General features: G+C 38.2%; 1 protein-coding gene across 2 annotated transcripts; it reads left to right on the top strand.

Moving 5' to 3' along the window:
• The first annotated feature begins 487 nt into the window (after positions 1 to 487).
• LOC136258932 (protein NLRC3-like) lies at positions 488 to 18,110 on the top strand. 2 transcript variants are annotated; one of them, XM_066052316.1, is made up of 11 exons: positions 488 to 785; positions 6,672 to 7,001; positions 14,475 to 14,798; positions 14,846 to 16,318; positions 16,368 to 16,505; positions 16,680 to 16,847; positions 17,245 to 17,412; positions 17,536 to 17,666; positions 17,714 to 17,753; positions 17,799 to 17,860; positions 17,907 to 18,110. In XM_066052316.1, exons 2-11 carry the CDS (start codon positions 6,689 to 6,691, stop codon positions 17,916 to 17,918), a joined length of 2,829 nt encoding a protein of 942 aa, XP_065908388.1. In that variant the 5' UTR covers positions 488 to 785; positions 6,672 to 6,688; the 3' UTR covers positions 17,919 to 18,110. The 2 variants fall into 2 exon arrangements, with proteins under 2 accessions (XP_065908388.1, XP_065908387.1); XM_066052315.1 differs by having other exon boundaries at positions 6,669 to 7,001.
• Positions 18,111 to 23,026: the final 4,916 nt, after the last annotated feature.

Genomic DNA, 23,026 nt, shown 5'->3' with positions numbered 1-23,026 from the left:
GTTATTGGTAGACATGTTGCAAGTGCAAAACTGGGCCAGTGAGGTACTAGTTGAGACCTGCTGGTGTGGAATTCTGATGTGGGATAGCATTCACAGAATACAACTATTTGCTGGCATGATGTTGATGTTTAAGTACAGGTTGAATGCAAAGAAGATCTCAGGTCCCAGTTGTGGCTCCTCAGGTGCATGCCTAGATTGCATGTTGTGGGGGATCAGGTCTGGGATTTTTTTTGTGTGTTCTACACGTTTCAGTTACATGTTTCTGTATTCACAGGCTTTAAGCCTTCTCAGTTCTCACAGGTAGTGGGATAGCATTCACAGGATGTGTATTTTGACATATCACGTGCGCTTTATGTGATGAGTACTGTGAAGTTAGCGTCTCTTACAGCGGTTCTAAGAGACCTTGCGCGACAACAAAAACAAGCGAAATCACGTGCATAGGATTTCGACCAATCAAATCAATTTATTTTTTAACTTCAAACTATAATTACCACACGTGACTTCCGCTTTAAATTTGTCGATGCGCAAGAACTATTAGAACTTGTGTAATTATTGAAATAATTCCATGTTCAGAAGCTGAAACAGGGTACGAGCAGAGCTACACGAGTCTGGTGTAAGGCGATAACGTCGGCTAAGTATCAAGTTAACTATTAGAAGGAAAAATCAAAAGTTGGAGCCAAGCCCCGGAGTGCGTAGCGGTGCTGTACGGTAAGGAGAACAAAAAGTGAAGTAACGGCCGTCACAGGCTATCGTTCAGGTGTTATCGCAGCCATTAGTCACTTCAGGTTAGTGATAAACGTCTGCACCTTAGTTTCGCTTGGCGGGTTTGGCCACGCGAAACTAGTATGAATGTCAAGCCCCACCCCCTAGGTATGTCACTCCAATGAACAAGAGTTTTCCCAGCACGATCAAAGCTACGTATTAGTGCACGATTGTAGCGCTGAAACTAACAAAACCAGATCAATGGTAAAGACAGATATGAAAGTAAGTAGTAAAAAGTATATAGGCTTGATTGTAGTCTCGCGGCGCCCGACCCTAAAAGATAAAAAGTTTGGCGTTGCCGGAATGTTGGAAGCTCCAATCAGATCGCTCTATTTCAAATTGATGTTGTAATGCGTACATTTCAAAAGGTTCGCGGCTTGCGATTAATTACATCCGGTGACTTTGCCGCTTAAAATCGTTGAGAAAACGGCCATACAATTCTGTTGGGTTCGTTTTAATGCAGAATCATGGATCTATGAATAAATAAAGTAGCGCCATTAATTTGGTGATACTGTAAGCGGATCTGGTTGAATCATAGATCCTTTATACGATCTTTGGTTGAATGAATGTTGTGACGTAAACACCGTACTTACGTAACACGTAAACGTCATCCAATAAACATTCCAAAGCTCAGACTTTTTGTGCAGAGTTTCACCAGACCCCTCTTTTTAGGGTCGGGCGCCGCGAGACTAGCAGTTTCCAGAAGTCTCGCGTAGCCAGACCGCTTTTTTCCGTATATTGGGTAGGCAACTCCAATAACTGTTTAGTGTGTGGCTGTGGTAATTACACTGCTATCACCCAATACAGTTACCCCAATATTTCACACTACTTGTTAGGAAAGGTGACAATACATTATTCTAAAATTTCAAAACATGTACTGGGTGTTTGATCTTTTCACTGAAGCCTTGTAAGTGTTGGTATTACGAGTCATATGGGGGTATTATGAGTCACTGTGTTCATAAGGTCATCATTTCATGTCGAATTATGGTAAATGTTATGAAAACATTTGCAGCAACTCTAAAGATTGTCAAAACACCTTAGTTAACTTATTATTATTATTATTATTATTATTATTGGGGGTACAGGTAAGGAGGCAAAGCCTGTAAAAACCTGATCTATACAATCAAACTACTACAAAAATAACTATACAATACAGGCGCGGTTTTAGGGGGGTTTCCGGGGTTTCCGGAAACCACTCAGAATTTTTATGATTATTGTAATTAAAGCACACCACGCGACATTTGATTTTACTCCATGTGCCACGTGGCAGAACTGTTAGAAGAAGATGAGAAGCAGTTTGGCGAATACAGAAGCTCAAAAAGCCTGACTGAGGATAGGTAAGTGATCTCTGTGTATTACTTGTCTAGGAGAGCTAGACAGTAGCTCATAGGCGGTGGAAAGGGGGGGGGGGGGGGGCTAGGGGACTGAATACCCCTCGGTCTGTTGAGGGGGTCACGCCGTAATTATCCTTCTTGGAGTGGGGCTGAAAACCTTTGTAAAGATCGAGATACTCTAATAGAGCAGTCACTCTATAAAGTAGTCACAGTATTAGAGCAGTGCTTAGTGAGCCATGTAAGGATTTTATATAGTTTATCAGCTATAAATGTGTAGCTGGCCTGGTGAGGTGGGCAGCTATTGTCAGCTGGCTGTGACCTTTTTTTTTTCATTTATCCGCTCCTGGTCAGCCCCCCTCATATCAACTACTTCCTCTGCCACTGCAGTAGCTACCCTTTGCATGGATATCCATGCGTGAGTCCCTATGCCTAGTGAAATAGCAATTACAATTATACAGTTTGGCTTTGTGAAAGAATGTTTTTTTAATAGCAAGGCTAGTGACTTCATTAAATATAGCTAGATGCAGTTCATTATAAAGAATTGTGAGTTATCAAATGCTGCTAGCTAATTGGAGTAGTGTGTTCAAATGCTCAACCTCAGCGTTAGCAAGTACCAACTACGTAGTCGTGCTTAGTATTGCAAACAACCAAGAATGAGGTGTTTACATTATTACGCTATAGGATATAGTGCTAGCAGTTAATCTTGTGCATGTCTGTAGGTTCTGATGTTTGTGAGGGCAGTCAGGAGAATACGAAGAAGAGATTGTTTGTGTGATCTAGATTCAGATGACAGTTCTGATGAAGACATAATTGAAGTATCTAATGAAGCGACAATTGAAGACATGGGTGCAAACAAGGACTGTATTAATTCTTAAGATTGTTCAAGTACTATTCTACTGCACCACCTTATAAACTCTACTAGACCAAATGATTTTAGTTCATATGTTGGTAAAAGGTTAAGTGGTCACAAGCGGCTGAATACAATTACCAATCATTTTAAGCCAACTAAAGGTACTTGCTTTCCATCACACACAAATATGGGGAAAAGCAATCCTTTGTTTATGCTTGGCTTCATTGGCTTAGCGCTGATGAACATCCATCGCCATAATAGACATTGACATTGACAAAGTGATAACTATCTTTGCTACAAAACATTTCGGGTGCATGAAAATGGAGAAGATTAATAATTTTTACTTTTATATTGTTGTGTAGCTACTGTACTTTACTACCTCTGTTGTACATGTATCTCTTATAAGAAAGTAAGTTGTTTTATTCAAATTGAATAGAATTTTTTACACTTTGTGAGCATAGTGAGATGCCTGAAAATGCATTCAGATTCAATCTCAACTATCATAATTTTTAAAAATTTCCTGGGGGGGCATGCCCCCAGACCCCCCTAGAGGGCTCATGCTTCGCATTTCGCTGAGTGCACTTCGTGCACTGTGCGGTGACTCCAGTGTGCCACCCTTAAATCACCTGATTATCAGTGTGCAAATCATACACTATGGTCCATAATTTTTTTTGGAAACCACTCAGCAAAATCTCTAGAATCGCCCCTGATACAATATCATACTGGTAATCATAATAAAATCTATCTAGGTGTGTCTTAAACAAATTGGTTGAATGAACATTAACTGAGTCATATGGGAGACATACACTTCATGTATTTTTCCTGCTTACTACATGGTAAGGGGTCAACGTTGAAACCGGGTCACTACTGCTGACCCGGATAGCAATCTGGGTCAGACCCGGATTGACCCGGATTAATTAAAGCCGAGACGTGTTTCGGCTAGTCTCGAGCGAACGAACGAGTCTACATTTTGAGCGTTCAATTCGTGTTGAGTAAATATTGCAACTTCAGCCTAGCTGTAGGTTGAAGACTAGGTTGAAGACCAAAAAAAAAAAAAGGTCTTCACCTACTGACAATAGCTACCCCTCACCATAGATACCCTCAGTTTCGTGCTACATACTGCACTTACTAACAAATGGGCGTGGCTGAGCATATGTTGGTAATGCGATAAGTGGGCGTGGCTCACGAAAGAGCTACGCGATAGCGTTTATAAGTTCCACGTCGTCAAACGAACAATTTCGTTTCTCACGTGATCCAATCCGGGTCAGACCCGGATGACCCGGAGAAAATGTGACCCGGATGACCCGACCCGGTTTCAACGCTGTAAGGGGTACAGGTAGCTAATCTGGAATGGTATTTCTATGTTAGTTTTAAAGTCCTGTGTAACCTCTTAATTGGATTTGTGGTTAGCTTATGATCACTTGTTATGTTGATCTATAGTTGTAGCATCCCTTTCATCTTAAATCTGCACAATTCAACCTATTTATTTTAAGCTATGTGACCCACAATACCCCCTGACCCATAATACCATCACCTATTCTACTTCTGAGCCATCCCCAGACCCTGGGGATGCTAACTGGATAACATTAGCTGCAAAGGAGGCGCCGATGACGTCAGTAAGTAAACTCGAGATGGCTTCAATCTGTTTATCCTTTAAATGAATCTTAATTTGCTCCGATGTCTCTTTTATAGCATCTTGAAAGTTCATCCTCATCATGTAACAAGACTCACAAACGGAGTAGGAGTGTATGAATATTTCATTGTTTTACTGACATCATGGCACCTCCTTTGCGGCCAATGTTATTCAATTAGTGTCCCCAGACTGACGGCTCAGAAGTAAACAGCTATTGGAGTTGCACCAGACTCTTTTTCCTCCCACCCAATACACGGAAAAAAGTGGTCTGGTCACGCGAGACTAAGTTTCCGGTATGTGATATTGGAGTGACACTCCCTCACCCATGCAGTGGATGACTGTATCATACTATAAGGGTAACGAATTTGCCTTTGTATACCCCAGCTCCATTTGAATGGGTTGAATAGTGAAAATAAATGAAACTAGGTCAATGATCAAGACTAAATTTCGATATAAAGTCAATGGTCAAAATGGAAAAGTGATATCTTGATTGTAGTTGCAGTACAATGCCTATCAGAGTGACACCCCAATAAAAGAAACATCACAAACCGTACCCCCGGGCCCCACCTACCATACAATAATGGATTTGATCATGCATGTTTCAAGATTTCAAAATGTCTTGCCACACAAACAGTACCATGTGCAGTATGCGTATGTCTGTATGTACAGTGGAACCAGTCAATCAGGATACCGAAAAACAAGGACACCTGTGTGATCTGGGCACTTGGTAATTGTCCCAAAGTATCCCTTAGTACATAAACTGACCTGGAAATAATACAAGAACACCTTGTTAATCAGGACACTTCAGTTTGTTTTAAGAAATCCTTAATACTTCCTTCCTTAATACACAGCTTTCACTGTATATATGTATCAAGCTGAATAAAGTTTAAAAATTCTGAAAAAGGAAGTTCCATCAGGCACTTTGTATGCATGTGATGAATGTGTACATTTTTGCTCAGTGGCTTTACCTACTTAAAAGGAAGATAATAATATAAGGAAACATACTACTACATACATATTTGTCCACAAAACAAGCTTGCTGTTTTATACAGAATTCCTGGATAGGTAAATCCATAGAATTTTTCATCAAGTCTCTGTATACATTCAACCTTACCCAGGAAATTGTACATCTTATCAAACTTTTCCTGATTGTTTCATATAGACACATGCAGCAAGGCACTATAACTTCTGTGTAATTTACATTGGTTAGATGACATGAGATTTGGCTCCTTAGATGTAAGTTATTTGTGTAGCAATGAAGGAAAAGCTAGGAAGGATTCTGGAACCTTGCAAAATTTATACCATAAAACGTGTTTTTGGCATGTTTTACTACATACCTTTGAAAACTAACACTCAATACAGTCGTAGTGTCCTTCTCCACGTACAGTGATACCAAGTTTAGTGAATAGATATAGCAACTTGATACTTTCAGGATTCTCCCACTGAGGTAATTAATAGTTTAACGTATGGAGAATACATTCTGACATCAGCAGTAAAGAACTGTCTTGTCACTATGGTAAGATTATCACACCAATATGGTTGACATTAGATAGAGGCTTTCTTTTGTTGTATGGTATACTTTAGAGATTATGTGAGTAGCCGATCAAGGGTTGTAAGTTTGTGTTTTTGTGTGGAGTATAATATAAAAATACATGTATTGAAACAAAATGATGAGATTTTTTTATCAACTTGTAGCCAAGGTTGTGAAAAGGATATATTTTATTTAATGCATAATTATTAATATGTTTCGGTGTTTTGGAAGCTTTAAATTTTGATCACCTGGAATGCTCGATATTATAAAACCTCATACATATGTTTTAATATAATATTATATTGTGTACACTATATAGCACTGCTTTGACCATGCTGGGAAAACAGCTCAACCTTTGTCTATCGTGTACAGCCTTATGCTTGCTTATTGACTTTCATTTGACCATGGTTGTAGATCATTGACTATGTACAGAGTGACACCCTTTTGTCTTTACCCCTACATGTGGGAGTATTTGACATAGAATTTGTTAAATCTGTTGTAGCCCTAATGGGGGTGGGATATGACATTAATAAGTACATAATGATCACTCTAATACAGCAGGGTTTGGCTACACCAAAATGTCATATAGTGATGTGTTTACAAAGTACTACAGTAAACTATTGGGCGCCCTTCCAATGGATGATGTAAAGTTTACAGGAGAGTTGTTCTCAAATGGTCTCCTCCCTGGTGATTTAAAACAGCAAGTAAAGTCAAAGAGCACGGCAGCAGAGAAGGCAGAACACTTTCTTGATGACAAGATTAACCGAGATATGACCATTGGTGTCTCCAAAAGTTTTGATACACTTTTACAAGTAATGGAGAATTGGAGTGACAGTTTGAAGGAGTTAGCTAAAGAGATAAAGACCGCACTAATGGAGGGAAGTACTATTGGTTAGTATACAGTACATAATAAGATTGTAGTTACCTACACGCTGTTAATTCTTGATTTAAATGGCGTCACAATAATTGTGGGCTGGTGAAATGAATATAACATGACTTCTTCAACTTGGTTAACTTGTTTATTGTTTCAAGTGTGTTGTATTGGAACAAAAGGGAAATGCAGTACAATTGTATATAGTCTTATTGGGAAAATATAATACACCTGCATACACACTGTATACTCCAATCCAGTACTTTTTATCGATGAATGAAAAAGAAAGTCTTATACGCTGCCCTATATGTGCAGGATATTTAAATTTCCCTTTGTGTGTGTGTGTGTGTGTGTGTGTACTCATAGGCGGCGGAAAGGGGGGGGGGGGCTAGGGGGCTGAAGCCCCCCCTCAGAATGATATCACACCGAAATTATCTTTCTTGGAGTGGGGCTGAAAACCGTGATAAAGATCGAGATACTCTAATAGAGCAGTCACTCTAATAAAGTATTCAGTGTGTAGCGAGCTATGTAAGGGTTTTTATGTAGTTTATCAGCTAGAAATGGTAGCTGGTGAGGTGGAAAACTCTTGTCAGTTGGTTGCGACCTTTTTTTTTTTTTCTTGGTCTCACCTTACCAAACTATAGAAATAAGTCTGGGTCAGCCCAGCCCCCCCTCATATCAACTACTTGCTCCGCCGCTGGTGTACTGCGTGCGTACGAGGGTTGAAACCGGGTCACTACTGCTGACCCGGATGACCCACTGACCCGGATTAATTAAAGCCGAGGCGTGCTATAAGAGCTATGTTTCGGGTAGTCTCGAGCGAGCGAGGCTAAGTTGACAGACAGCAATTGGGTGTGGCTTCGTGCATATCTAGTATTACAATTTCCCGCTATATTAAAGTGGGTGTGGCTCACAAAAAGTACTTATCCTGCTGCAAGACTAGACTGTGTACAATTCGTACAATAATCGATTGGTGGGTGTGGCTCCTCGTAAGCTTGCAGAAAGCAACAGACACAGTTTTGTGCTACAGACTGCACTTACTAATTAATGGGCGTGGCTGAGCGTATGTTTGTAACGCGATAGGTGGACGTGGCTCACTAAAAAACGACCCGATAAACAACTTCGTTTCTCACGTGATCCAATCGGGGTCAGGCCTGTAAAACCGGATGACCCGGAGAAAATGTAACCCGGTTTACCCGACGAGGTTTCAACGCTGGTGTGTATGACAAGGGAAATGCTTTATTTTCTCGACAATTAGGAATTGTAAACTAGAGTAGGGAGCAGCGTTGAAACCGGGTCGGGTCAACAGCGGCACATCTTGTCCGGGTCATCCTGGTCAGACCCGCTTTAAAAATTATCCGGATCTATTTATTTATTATTTATTTATTTATTGCTTTATGGTGTAAACACACCAAAGGTCTGTTGGTAACATGTACCAACAGCCGCGAAAGTACATTACATTACATTACTTATTTACCTACTTACTTACTTACTTATATACACACATACATACAGATTCTACAAGTAGTTCAGGTTTGAGGTGGGTGGACGTGACTGGTGGCATCTTGAGCAAGGACAGAGATAATGCAATGAGCAATTGTTGTTATCTTCAAAGTTAGTTATAAAATGATCCCAGAGAAAAGTTTTTAGTTTTGATTTTAGCAGAGGAAACGTTAGATCCAAGTTAAAGATAGGCATAGCATTCCAGAAAGTTGGTAATCTATGGAAATAAGAATGTCTAGATACGTTATTTAAATGATGAGGGATGATCAATTTGTTGCTGGTGCCGGATCTAGTATTAGCTGAGCTGAAGTTGATATGATCATGAATATTGAACTGTTTAGATTGTACCTTGATTGATTTGATTGCAAATAATATATCTTGTAACTCGAACAGGTACATCAGAGGAAGGATCCTTAGTTTTACTAGACGGGTTTTGTAACTACTGGTGTAATCATTTAATAGATACTTAGTGGCACGGCGCTGGATTTGCTCGAGAGTTAAAATGTCTTTCATCAGGTGTGGACGCCATAGTTGGGTGCAATAGAGCAGCTGAGATCGAACCATTGAAATATATAATGTGACCAATGTAGAAGTAGAATGGGTAGAAGCAATAGTACGACGTATTAGTCCCAATACCTTGTATGCACGAGCAGAGATTGATTTGTAGTGTTTGTCCCAACTTAGATTCTCAGATAATATGAGCCCTAAGTCCTTGCGTGAGTCATTATGTGGTATAGTAATATCCGAAATGGTGTAAGTGGTTTCAAACTTGCATTTAAATGATAAATGTACGAATTTTTTTAGATTAAAATTCAGATCTGTCTCTCTGGACCAAGTAAATAAAGCGATGATATCTTCTTGCAGAGCGATGTAGTCAGATATAGCACAGATGTGCATGAAACACTTGGTATCATCGGCAAATTTTAGGAGTTGGCTTTGGTGTATATATGATGTCATGTCATTTATATAAATTAGAAATAGCACGGGGCCAAGTATGCTGCCCTGGGCCACACCTGAGAGAACTGGCAATAAATCGGAGTAACAGTTGTTAATGCAAACACGTTGATATCGATCAGTCAGATATTCCCTGAACCAAGCCCAGAGTGTACCAGTTATTCCAGCAGACCAAAGCTTGTTGAGCAAGATGGCATGAGATACGGTATCGAAGGCTTTACTGATATCGAAGTACACCACATCAGTTTGTGAGGGGCTGTTAATTATGTAGTCTAGGAAAATTAGCATTTGTTGTAAGGTTGAACAGTTTTTAGTGAAACCAAACTGAGAACAACTAATATATTTACTAATGTGAGTGATTATTTTGTTGTAGATTAGTCTTTCAAGAACTTTAGATGTGTTGGATAGGAGCGAGATGGGACGATAATTTCTCACAGAACAATGGTCGCCAGCTTTGAAGATAGGTATTACTTTGTGAATTTTCCAGCTAGAAGGTAAGGTGGCATGATGTAGTGACATGGAAAACAGATGATGTAGTGGCTCACACAGAGGTCCAGCACAGCTGTGAAGTACTGACCCGGATTGGATTACGTTCGAAGCAAATTAATTTGTTGGAAGGTACGGAAGCATATAAACGCGTCATAGTTAAGTGCTGATGCAACCAAGCTTCTTTTGTGAGCCACGCCCACTTATCAGACGACTATCTGCATCTATACGTACAGCCACGCCCATTTCCGGTGATGCTAAAGTCTACGGGTATGCACGAAACCATTCTCATAGCTTTCTGCTGGCTTATGTGGAGCCACGCCCTTTATATAATTAATCGACTGTTGTACGAGATACTGTCAAGGCCAGCTTTTTCGTGAACCACGCCCACTTTATATCATGAATTTGCCATACCTTTTAACTTATGGTGTGTTATGTATGTACAAAGCCACACCCACTTGCAGGAAACGTATCTTGCTTTCTGCAAACTTATTATTATTATTATTATCAAGTCTACCAGTTGGGCACTGGAAGGTTTGCACAGAAGGCAGAGCCTGTACGAGGTGCTTCACCACTATCCCAGGGAACCTAAGCGAAAATCGTTGAGTTTAGTATCCTAAAGTAAAGCGGGACAAATGCTGAAAAAAAACCAACCCCAGCGTGACTTCGACCTGCAGGCCACCCGGATACCGGCCAAGCGCCACACTCAGTGGTCAAACCAGGGAGGCCGCCTAAGTATGGAATTATATGTCGCCCACTAACTAACATCGTTAAGTATAGACCTTGTGTGTACTAAGGCGTGGTCTGGCAAAAACCGGATAAAAGTTGCTACGTCTTCAAGTTTCACGATAGTTTGCAAGAAAAGTGAGGGCAAAAGTATCGATCGTTCTATTGCAAAACCTTCCATAGGCGGAATAACTCGCCATGCAGTAAATATAATTTTACGCAGTACCTTACTTATTATTATTATTATTTAATGGGCTTGTAGATGCCAAGGCAAGCTAACTTGCCAGGCTAGGCCGCAGGCCTTTGAAGGTGCCCATATCTAGATTGCTTATGTTTTAGTACGATTCCTTCGTAGCTATTAGCATTAAAAAAGGCAGTGGTTACTGAACCGAAAGTCGGTTCAATAAGCCGGACTTGCTATTGAACCGACAGTAAAACTTAGACAAAAAAGGGTAACTGAAAGGGGAAAAAAAACCCTACAAAACTCAACCTGTGGACTACTGGAATTAACTGTAGGCAGTGGGCTTACCACTGTGCTACCGCTGCTAGCTACACACTACCTCAAATGTTACTCACGTAGTAGTCTCACTATATATAGTAAGATAGCATCCAACAGAACCAGTAATATTAAGCAGTTTTGGAAATATGTGAATTCACGTATCAAGACACGCCCATCAATTAATTCATTACCGGCGACGTGATGATAATTCTGCTGCTGACTCAGATCAAGAAAAGTGTGAGCTTTTCAATAAATTTTTCACTAGTGTATTTACTAAAGAGGACTGTACATCAATCCCCCAGTACCAATTAGATGGTTGCCTTTCTTCACTTACAGACATCACAATTACTCCAGCAATAGTGTTTGACAAACTGACCCAGCTGAACCCCAATAAAGCTCCTGGCCCAGAGGGCTGGCCACTATTTTGCTTAAAAGAATGTGCACAAGAGCTAAGTAGTCCTTTATCTTTCCTGTATAACAAATCCTTGGAGTGTTCAGTACTACCCAAGCACTGGAAGGAAGCTCTAATAACTCCAGTACATAAGAAGGGAGATCGCTCTAATGCTAGCAATTACCGTCCTATTAGTTTGACCTTGCCTATTTGTAGAATCTTGGAATCCATCATTAAAGACAACATCCAAGAACATTTGATGACTAATAATGTGATACTTCCTCATCAGCATGGCTTTACTCCTGGAAGATCCTGTTCAACTCAACTGTTATTGGCCATGGACGATTGGACCGAAGCGCTTGACGATGACCATTCTGTTGACATCTTGCATTTTGATTTTGCTAAGGCATTTGATTCCGTCCCACACAACCGTTTAATTTCGAAGTTGCAAGGGTGTGGCATATCTGGCAAGCTGCTAGCGTGGGTGAAGAATTTTCTTGTGGGAAGGAAGCAGAAAGTTGTACTGAACAGTCATGCATCAGATTGGTCAAGTGTCAGTAGTGGAGTGCCTCAAGGCTCTGTTTTGGGCCCTATTTTGTTTAATATATATGTCAGCGACATGCCCTTAATAGTTAATAGTCACATCTTTCAGTTTGCAGATGACGTGAAGATGTTCAGAACTATCAGGACTGTGGACGACTTTTGCCAACTTCAACAAGATATAAATTTGCTTTTTGCATTGTCTAAGAAATGGCAACTGAAGTTCAACATTAGTAAGTGTAATTGGTTACACTAAGGTAAACCTCACGGATTTGGTGAATATGTAATTGATGGCACTACTATTACATCTTGTGATGTTGTAAGGGACTTGGGAATAATGATTGACAATCAGTTAAAGTTTCACGATCATACCACCACAGTTGCCAAGAAAGCTAACAGACTACTAGCAGTTATTCACAAGACTTTTCAGAATTTCGACCATGCTACATTCATCAACTTGTATAAATCATATATCTGCCCAGTGTTAGAGTATGGTAACATCATCTGGGGACCACAATACATTCTAGATCAAGAACAAATAGAGAAGATACAGAGAAGAGCCACAAAATTGGTCCAGGATCTTCAAAGCTGCACATATAATGATCGCCTCACTGCTCTAAACTTGCCATCACTTAAATACTGCAGACTGCGCAGAGATATGATAATGTTCTATCAGCTATTACACAGCCATTTCAGTCTAGATACATCAAATTTGTGTACTACTGCAACTTCATCAACAACTAGGGGTCACAATTACAAGTTATTTAAACCTCAAGCAACATCAAGAATGAGATCTACTTTTTTCACTGTACGAACCATCAATGACTGGAACAGTTTACCCAATCACATAGTTAATGCTCCCACACTTAATGATTTTAAAAATTTTCTCGACAGTGGCTGGTCTACAGTTTATTGTATGATTATTAATTTATTGTATATAAGTTTTTGCTATGTAGTTGCAAATTTGTTAAATTCTTTTTGTACAGATCAGGCTTTACAGGCTCCTTGAGCCTTCTTTACCTGTAATACTAATACTAATAATACTAAGATGAAAGTAAACTAAAGGTGAAGAAGAAACCAAGACTGAACCTAACCCTAGCGCTAATGCTACTTTTCGCGTCCCCTAAAGTCGAATGCTCAGGGAAACTACTCGACGCGAAAATACAAACCTTTCGATTCAGCAACCACGTGCACTTCCTTAAAAAATTCATATGCAAAGAATGCGTGCATTTTTTCCCTAAAAAATGGCGGATGAGTTATTTTGATGATGTAATAAGTGCCACGCCTTAGTGCTCACATGTACTTAACACACTAGTCGGTATAGCTCTTGGCACACGCCTCACTTTTAATTAATCTGGATCAAATGTAGCATTGCTTCAATTAAAAGTACTGAAACAAGCTGGATTGGAGTAATACATAATATCTGGATACTGTAAAACAATAAGAAGGAAGATTCTATGGAGGTTCTAGAATCAAAACGCACAGTAGGGACATTCAGAGAGAGAACACAGGAAGAAGCTGCATTTCAGGTATTCGGAAATCTGCAGTAAATGTAAAGAAATTCCATGTTTCTGTACATTTCCGATGTTCATGAAATCTGCACATTTCCTTGACATTTCCTGAAGTAGTATAGGGTACAATTTCCATGACATTTCCTAATAGCAGTATTGATGGTATTTCTTGACATTTCCTAATGCAGGATAGATGAAATTTACTGACATTTTTGGAACATAGGAAAGATCAATTTTTTATAAATTTCTTGACATTTCCTGCACTCAGGATAGGTGATGTCAAAATGCAAATTTCCTGTCTAGGAAATGTCATGTGTCAACACATTTCCTAAACACAGTATAGAAAATACACTTTTAAAACAAAACACTATAGCATGGAATACAGCAGCATCCACAGAAGTGTAGCTATAGGTGGCTTCTTTTAGCTTACTACTGGCTATATACTTTGTTAAGATAATTATACGAATATAAAAGTAAGGTTTGAGAAAATTTTAGTTTTGTTCAGAGATAGATTTATAGGATTTCTCTAAAGGGAGGGAGAGGGGAAGTACACACTAGTGACCACACAGTGTGTGAAACATACTCTAAATCATAAGCTTTGTAGGGGGATCTGTAGGGGAATGGTCCCCAGAAAGTGTGAAAAATCAGTTAACTTCCTGTATGAGATTGAATTTGGTTGCAATTTTGACTGAAACTTGCTGATAGGTCACCACTGCAGGTCTGTAGCTGGAATGATGCTGACTTTAGTAACACTTTTTGTGCCTATACGTACTTATATATAGCCTTCATCATATTCATGGGGTGTTATCTATGTGCACACAGTGTAATCCACTGTGCATGTGCAAATATTGATCACTAGACATAAGGACAATTTTATTTGTAGGTGTACCTTCTGCCAAAAAGACCAAGCAGTCTACTATCATGGATGATGCCATCGATGGGTTACAGACTAGGTACCTTGGACAACTACCCACTGCTAAAACTGACTGGCCTAAACATCAAGTGACCAAGTATTTGAGATTGGCTCTTGTGGAAAAGGAAGAGGTGACCCTAATGGATGATCATACAAACAAGGTCACACAACTGACTCTGCGGGGTGGTGTAGATAAAATTTTAAAAAGGAAACAGCCACTTGATGATCTGAGGGATATCTTCTATTATCAGAACAAACCATGTCCTCGACTGATACTAATAATGGGAGGCCCAGGTGAGTATTAACAGTGATGTAGTAGTGATGTAGTATGTGTTGTGTAGGTATAGGCAAGACCACCCTTGTCAATGAGATCTGTGTGAGGTGGGCCAGAGATGGATTTTTAACTGACAATTTCAAAGTTGTAATCCTGATATTGTTGAGGACAGTCCAACAGAGACCACTGGAAGAAGTGATCATAGAACACATCGGAGAAGAAGCCTACCAGTTATTGAAAAAATCAAAAGGTTCAAATTGCTTGATCATTCTTGATGGATTAGATGAAATCTCAGTTGGTCATGTCAGGAATGATCCATTTTTAACACGGCTGATAGGGTTTACTGTACTGGTAAAAGCTACAATATTGATCACTTCAAGACCACATGCATGTCAAGAACTAGTTACTAACAGAACTATCGAAGTGGTAGGGTTTGGTGAAGATCAGATCAAAGAATTTGTCACAAAAATGTTTTCTGATGATGTTCAATCAGTTGAGACATTCCTACAACAGTTGGATAACTATTCTAACATTTATGATCTGTGTTATGTCCCAATGTCTCTTGTGATGGTTACACAAATTTTCCAATACAGACAGAAGAGTCTTCCATCAACTTTAACTGAACTATACAAATTGTTCATAGTGATGATCCTATGTAGGGAGAAGAAGAAGAGCATTGAGAAGAAAGTGATCTCTCCAGCTATAGCAACTACTGTTGAAGAAAACTTACATAATATTCTACCAGACTTACCCAAGGAAATGACTAAGATGTTGTTACTGTTATGTAAATTAGCTTATCATTCTTTCTTTGACTGGTGTAGTGTTAGGGAGAAAGGTTTCCGCAGAAAGGTACAGGTAGTGAAGGAGCCCAAAATAATATTTACTGAAGAAGATCTTGTAGGATCAGGTATTGAGTTAACCAAAGAGTTTGATGGACAGGGTTTGCTACAGGTTGCAACCATTTACCAGTTAACTCGAGATTCTGTCACATATAATTTTGTGCATTTAACAGTGCAAGAATTTTTATGTGCACTGTATATTTGTGTAGCTTTGTCACAGGAAAAACAACACCACATATTGCAAGAAAATTTTAATATTCTTCCTAACATTGCAACCTTGCTGTGTGGCTTGACTGGACTGAATTCACAAGAGGATCTCACGTTCATTCTATCCCAACTGTCCACGTTCATTCTATCCCAACTGTCATCAGGTAGAGAAGATGGTGCTAACAATGATCATGTGGTAGTAGCAGTCAGATGTATCTGTGAAAATGAACATCTTCCATTTGAAGGAATACCACCATTGAAACTGATTTTGTACAATACTACTCTATACCCTCATGACATAAGATGTGTATCATACACAATTAGTCATTATCCCATTGTAGTATTAAACATGGAGTTGTGTCACATTGGAGATAAAGGAGTATCAAGACTGGCACAATGTTGTGAGAAGAAAGCTATTCACCTACAAGAATTGAAGATTGGATGGAATGATCTCACTAGTGATGGGGTGATACACTTAGTAAAGATCATGAGAAGTAAGCCCCATGTTAATGGATGTTGTTTATAATACTGTTATGATCACAGGTAGTCCCTCACTAAGAGTATTAACTGTTAGTGGGAATGGAATAGGAGACTTTGGAGTGGAATTGCTTTGTAAGGAACTACCTAATAGTAACAGTTTGACTGAGCTCCATATATGGGAGTGTGGCTTATCAGTTAAAGGTACTAGCTACATGTTGTTATAGTGTGATAGTTGTATTAGTACATAACCAGATGATTGATTTGTTAATTATTTGTTGTTCAAAAGGTCACTAATGACTCACCATATGGCTTTGTCATCAACTTGTGATAATATTGTATTATTGAAATAATTGTCTACTGTTATGATCACTACAGGTGTCATTTGTATCAAGACACTATTGATGGAAAATAAGAAATTAGAAATATTAAACATTGGTGATAATCAGATTGGCAATAAGGGAGTGTCTGCTGTATGTGAAGTACTTCATAACAATACTAATCTCACTATGCTCAAGATGGAGAGGTGTGGGATATCAGTGGAAGGTAAATACTAGATGTAATTAGCTGTGTGGTTTTGTTGATTACAAAATGTTTTGTGTATAGATTGTAATAGTTTTTGTACACTTACTGAATAAAGTGTCAAAGCCATACAAGTATTTACAATGTTCAATTTCTCTCTAATCAGTTTGTGTACTAGTCATTCAATTAATTTGCTTGTTTTGAGAGGGTGTGGTTTTGTGATGTGAGTACCACTTGTTCTGTAATACTACACATCTTGTATTGTGTACTAGTTGTGTAGTAAAATATTTGACATTAATTTTGTATCTGTAAAAAAATAGTTGTGTAACTTGACTTGCCTACCAATTTTATTAACTGATGTTTCATGATATACCAGAGGTACTGACTTGTATTATTATTGTAATAATTATGATCACTACAGGTGCCATTTGTATCAAGACATTATTGATGGAAAATAAGACAATCACAATACTGGACATTAGAATTAATAAGATACAAGATGAAGGAGCAGTTGTAATATCACAAGGTCTTCGATGGAATCATACTCTCACTACACTAGGGATATTAGGCTGTGGCTTATCAGTGGAAGGTAGTGTAGTTGTAAGATTTGTATGTGGTTTAGATGATAGTGAAGTGTTTCATGTTATGTAAAACAGTGTTTATATATTTGTATGATATGTCTCATACCTTTGTGTACCATTAATCACTAAAGGTAGTCGTGTAGTCCTACAAGCAGCTGTGGACAATACAACATGCCAGTTTGTGTTGGTTGATATTGATCATAGGAGTGATGATCAAGTCAAGCAATTGTTGACCATTCTGGAAGAGAGGATGAGACAAGTGGTAGGAAATAATATTGTGTCATCTATTATTTGTTACTATGGTAACAGGAGAGGAATAATAAAAGTGAAGATGATCATTCTACAAGAAGTGGGTAGTAGTACAGTAGTGTGGTGTTGTGATGGTTGTCATTAGATCAAGAGGATGTTACTAGGACAACAGTTGATCACCATGGAAACACTAGTACCAAGTTACAGGTATGTAGTAATAATTCACTTCATCAAATGTTATGATTGTTTCCAGGACAACATCTGATCACACAAAGAATGTATGGATGACCAAACTAAATTGAAAACTTGTGTTGGTTCACATGATATTATATTGTGTGTTCTCCTCTGCACAAAACTTGTGAACAGATTTAACTACTGTTATTTAATTTTATCTTTTACATTAATTATTAAAGTGTGTACATGTTCGGTGATTGTTTTACATTTCTTACATACAATTATGGGGAGGATCAGAGAGGTGACAGATTGTGATGCTAGTGATAGAATTGAGTTTGAGACTGATCAAATTTTGAAGACATAACAAACCTATAGATACCTCGTTTATGTCTCAATAGATCCCAGGTGATACAAAACACAGCAATTACATGTAACATTGGCAACACATATTTAGTACCCTACAAGGAGGTGTACATGTAATGGGCTTACATTTCTCATTTCACAATTGCAGCTGTGAAAGTACAACAATAAGTTGTGGTGTATATAAATTAGACAATAGACATTGAAACATGTATATAGGATTCATAAAATTTAGAAACCCTCCCTTAGGCCTTGTAGTAGTGCCTGAGTAAACAACACAGTCTCCAGCCGCAGATTACTATATAAATCCTGTAAAGTGTCTAGATATCCTTGTACTGATTAATACCATAGCAAGGAATTATAAAAATAATTATTTCATTGAAGTCGGATATTTAGTAAGAAAATCTGTGACTACAGTCACACAATTATACTATTCTAACAAAGCAGTCACGTGCACATTGAAATGAGACACTTAAGCAACTGATCTTGAGCTATAAGAACAGAACACTCAAGCTCAATGTAAATGGATGGTCTAATGTAGTAATTGGCATATATAATTGGCCAAGAGAATTATGTTCAAAATTTTAAGTAATAGTTAGACACTCGCAATAGGTGTCTTCTATGGGGTGCCATTTGTCTCAAAAACCCAAAAATTGAGATCTAAACCAAGTATCGTCGATATTTACTAAACATCGACGACATTTAGCTAAATATCGACGGCATTTACTAAACATCGACGACATTTGCTAAACATTGATGACATTTGCTAAACATCGACGATATCCAGCAACTCAGCTGTTTTCGCGTTTTAATTTTCTGCGGATCCTTTACTATAATAATATTATAAGCGCGTACAATACTAATAATTTCTGATTAGCTGCTTGCGACTGTAGATGAATCATCTGTGGTACTACGTGACTCATTAGGCATTCGTACCTCCTTTAATGCTGCGCATCTATTAAGGTCAATGTTGCTGTGTTGGCGACGAGTTGGACTGAGAGGAAGGAACTCATCTGTGAGGATAAGAGGTATGGGGTTAGCCTCTAAAGCTGTAAATGTGACAGCATGTACACTGCACGTTTTTCGCTTTTTAATGTTCCAGTGACAGAACCCAGTCTGGCAGAGGCAGACTCTCACGTGAACGAGGGTCTAGAGACTCTATAGCCAGGGGCGGATCCAGGGGGGGGGGGGGGGGGGGGGGGGTGGGGGACTTTGGGGGCTGAAGCCCCCTTCATATTTAGGCTTTACTTGATCAATATGCTGAGTATTATAATGAAATTTTGTCTTAGCATAATTATATGATCACTAATAATACAAATACTCATAAAACCACCTTATACACATCTTTCCAAGGTATTATATGCTAAAGCTTATGCAACAAGGACCCGGATCAGCATTGGAGGTGTACAAGATCGAGGTACTCTAATAGAGCAGTCAGCTAACTACTCTAATAGAACATTCACTGGAAACATGTAGTTGGTGGAATTTTTCAAATCTGCCTGCACCTATACATACAATGAAGTGCATTGGTCTGTTTAAAGGGCTTCATTCATCTACTTGTGTAGTTAATATGCATGGCAATACTTAATTCAGGTACATAATTTCCATTGAAATGCTCTCAGATTCAATCTTGTATCATTCAAATTTCAAAATTTTCCACTTTCAACATTTTTATTCTAACATGCATGCACCTAGCTATTCAGTGTTGCATGTGTGCAATTGTGAGAGGGGTACATCATGTACTTGGTTGTCTGTACCTACCCAAACTTTTCCATTAGCAAAATGCTTCAGAGAGCCATACCTATAATCTAAAGGCAGTATATAAAATATCTACAGGCAGAAAATATTATGAATTTTATGTGGAAATGTCTCCAAATTGCAGTATTTTAGCATCTATTTTTCACAATTTTCCTGGGGGGGCATGCCCCCAGACCCCCCTAGTTCCAGCATGCTTTGCATGCTGGGAACAAGAGATTAGTACCTTGAGTTAGCCCCCCCCCCCTTTTATAAATCCTAGATCCGCCCCTGATAGCATACAGGATTTGTGCACAATGACAGCTACATACTTTAATTTGTGCATGTGTGGTGTATGTTGGGTTGCCTTGTGTGGCCAGACCAATTGGGTAGGGAGAAGAAGGGATCTAGTACAGTTCAAATCTTGGTTTATACTGGTCTTGACACTACGTACCCATTTACATGTAGTGTTATTACGTGGCAATTTAAATTAGTTGTTTCATGGGCTTGACTGACCCAGGTGAATAACCACCTAATATATTTTCAAAACCTAGCTCAAAAATGCACTATATGTATATGGCTGCAAATGAGTTGCTGTCTCATTGATACCATACCCCATTCTTGTATTTTGTTTTTACACTTTTATATGCCGACCTAGATTTGTTTCCTGTTAGTGCAGTGATGTACTATTATCATACTATAATAAATATTTGTGACAAAATCAGTCTTATATATACACAAGCCTATCTTCATATGGACATCAATACAGCATTTTAAAAATGTGTATGCATCACTTCGTATACTTTACCTACACTGCTGTACCATACGCAAGGAAATTTTGACACAAGAAAAATTTGATGAATTCACATTTCAGCAGATTTGATGAATAAAATGTTGATGAAATCAAAAAATTGTAGACAAAACCTGTACTTTTAAAGACATTTGACGAACTTAAGTTTGATGAATTTAATTGATTCGTCAATTTTGTTAAATTTTTCTATTGTCAAAATTTCCTTGCGTACGGTATGCAAGATGACTAATGTACTGTGAATGCTAGCTAGCTATTGGCCTTCTTATTCCAAAGATACCTATCTGTACGTGTCTTAATATGATACAACAGACAGTCATCTGCAAATTAGGCGACAAGTAAATTTAATACAGCTGGGAAAGTCATTTATAAAAACAAGAACAGTAAGGGGCCCAATACAAAGCACTGAGGTACTCCACTGGTAACGTTGACAGCTTCTGAAATAGAACCATCACAAAAAACTTACTAGTTAAAAAAGACCAAATACAGTTAATTGTCTCTCTGGTAATTCCATAGTACCTTAACTTTAACAGTAAGAGTTTATGGGAAACCTTGTAGAATGCCTTGCTGAAATCCAGCAGTATGCAATCAGTTTGTGCTTTGTCATTTAAACTGGATGCTAAGTCATGGACAGTTAATAGTAGTTGAAGATCAGCAGAACGTTTTTTGTGGTGGAAGCCAAACTGACTGGTTGAGAGGATATTGTTACATTCTAAATGCCCCATCACATGCAATTAAATAATGTGCTTGAGAGCTGACAGTTTTATTAGAATATATTTTGTGACTACTCTATTAGAGTATATCAAATCAGCTAAAAACTGTAAAAATAAGAGTACTGTACATTTGATATCAAATGCAGCATTATGCATAGTGTGTTCATGTTTTGCTGCACGTATTTCTTACATTCACATTGCTTTAAAATCTTGTATTATATGCTGGCATAATACTTGATGCTTTTGCTAGCCTGTTAATATACAATCATGCCAACATAATTGGCACAAGCACATTAATTTTTAAAAGATATTAGCGTTTATAAAATACAAGTGCACCTGTAGCTTATAGCAGTACCTTCCTATTGTAGTTACTACACTGTAAAAAGAAAGTGTTCGAGCACCCCTACATCTATTCTTAGATGGCCTTTTGTAATAAAGCACATCTTATCTGTGCTTGGAAACTACTGAGTTACACATGTGTACAGTACTTATGTATTTTGTACTGATATTAAACATTAACATGTTTAATCTTTTATTAATTAAAATAGTATGAAGTATGCAACCATTGAAATCACTACAGCAGATCTTTGGTGACAATCAATTTCACCATTGCCAAAGTTTCTCAAGTAGTGGAACAAAGAATTAAGCATATTACTAAATGTTGCAGTGTCAGTGTAAGATTCTACTCCACTGTATTTGCTTCGTATGTAGGTCTACCTAGTATGTAATTGCTCATCAACTCGCTATGGATGATCCACAATCAGAGCTCAGAAATGTACTGTTTTGGGTTTCTTTTGTGATTTGTCAGAATGTCCACATCAAGTTTGTGAGTGTATACCAGGAGACAACTAAAAAGGAAAGACAACAAAAAAACATAATATAGTGAGGCTAGACTTTATAGTGACATCCAGTGTTGGGCAAGTTACTTTATAAAAGTAACTAGTTACATATTACATATTACTTGCAGCTGAACTATTTAGTTACAGTTACGTATTACCCATAAAATAAAGTAACTGTAATAATATTACATATTATATTACCGTGTGTCCATAGCCTTAAGCTGTCACGTGTGAAACTACCACCTTATCATGTGACACGATTGCATTGTTGGACAATGTGCAAGTCTTGATATAAGTAAGTAGCTGGTGAATAAGCCTCACTTAGTAGGCTTCATTACTTCGTTGTGGCAAGGCGTTACTCAGTGGGTTACTAATGAGATTAGTAACTTCGTTACTTTTAGTAATAATATTACGTAATATTAGATTCGTTACAGTAACTATATTACTTAGGTAACGCGTTACATTTGTAAGTAACGTAACTTGAGTTATATTACCTGTTTTTATAGCGTATTTTGTTATATTACTTTGTTACCACAAAAGTAATAATATTACGTAACGCGTTACATAAGTAGCGTGTTACTCCCAACACTGGTGACATCACACAATGCACATGTGTGTTTTTCAGTTTGCTGTACAGATGTAAAAAAATGCACTATAGCTGTTTGAAATTACAGCTGTTGATTTACACACAATATGTCTCATGTTTGAAAATTGTTTACTCTTAAAACTGGGAAAAAATTGTGAT

This window comes from Dysidea avara, chromosome 6 (genome assembly GCF_963678975.1).
Source record: "Dysidea avara chromosome 6, odDysAvar1.4, whole genome shotgun sequence".
In the NCBI taxonomy this organism is placed as follows: Eukaryota; Metazoa; Porifera; class Demospongiae; order Dictyoceratida; family Dysideidae; genus Dysidea; species Dysidea avara.
The sequence above is the reverse complement of the archived record's forward strand: the minus strand, read 5'-3'. Positions and strand labels throughout refer to the sequence as shown.

Coding starts and splice junctions, on each gene's coding strand:
- LOC136258932 (XM_066052316.1), top strand. CDS start 6,689: ATGTCATATAGTGATGTGTTTACAAAGTACTACAGTAAACTATTGGGC. Junction 16,506..16,679: donor GTGTGGCTTATCAGTTAAAG/GTACTAGCTACA, acceptor TGATCACTACAG/GTGTCATTTGTATCAAGACA. Junction 16,848..17,244: donor GTGTGGGATATCAGTGGAAG/GTAAATACTAGA, acceptor TGATCACTACAG/GTGCCATTTGTATCAAGACA.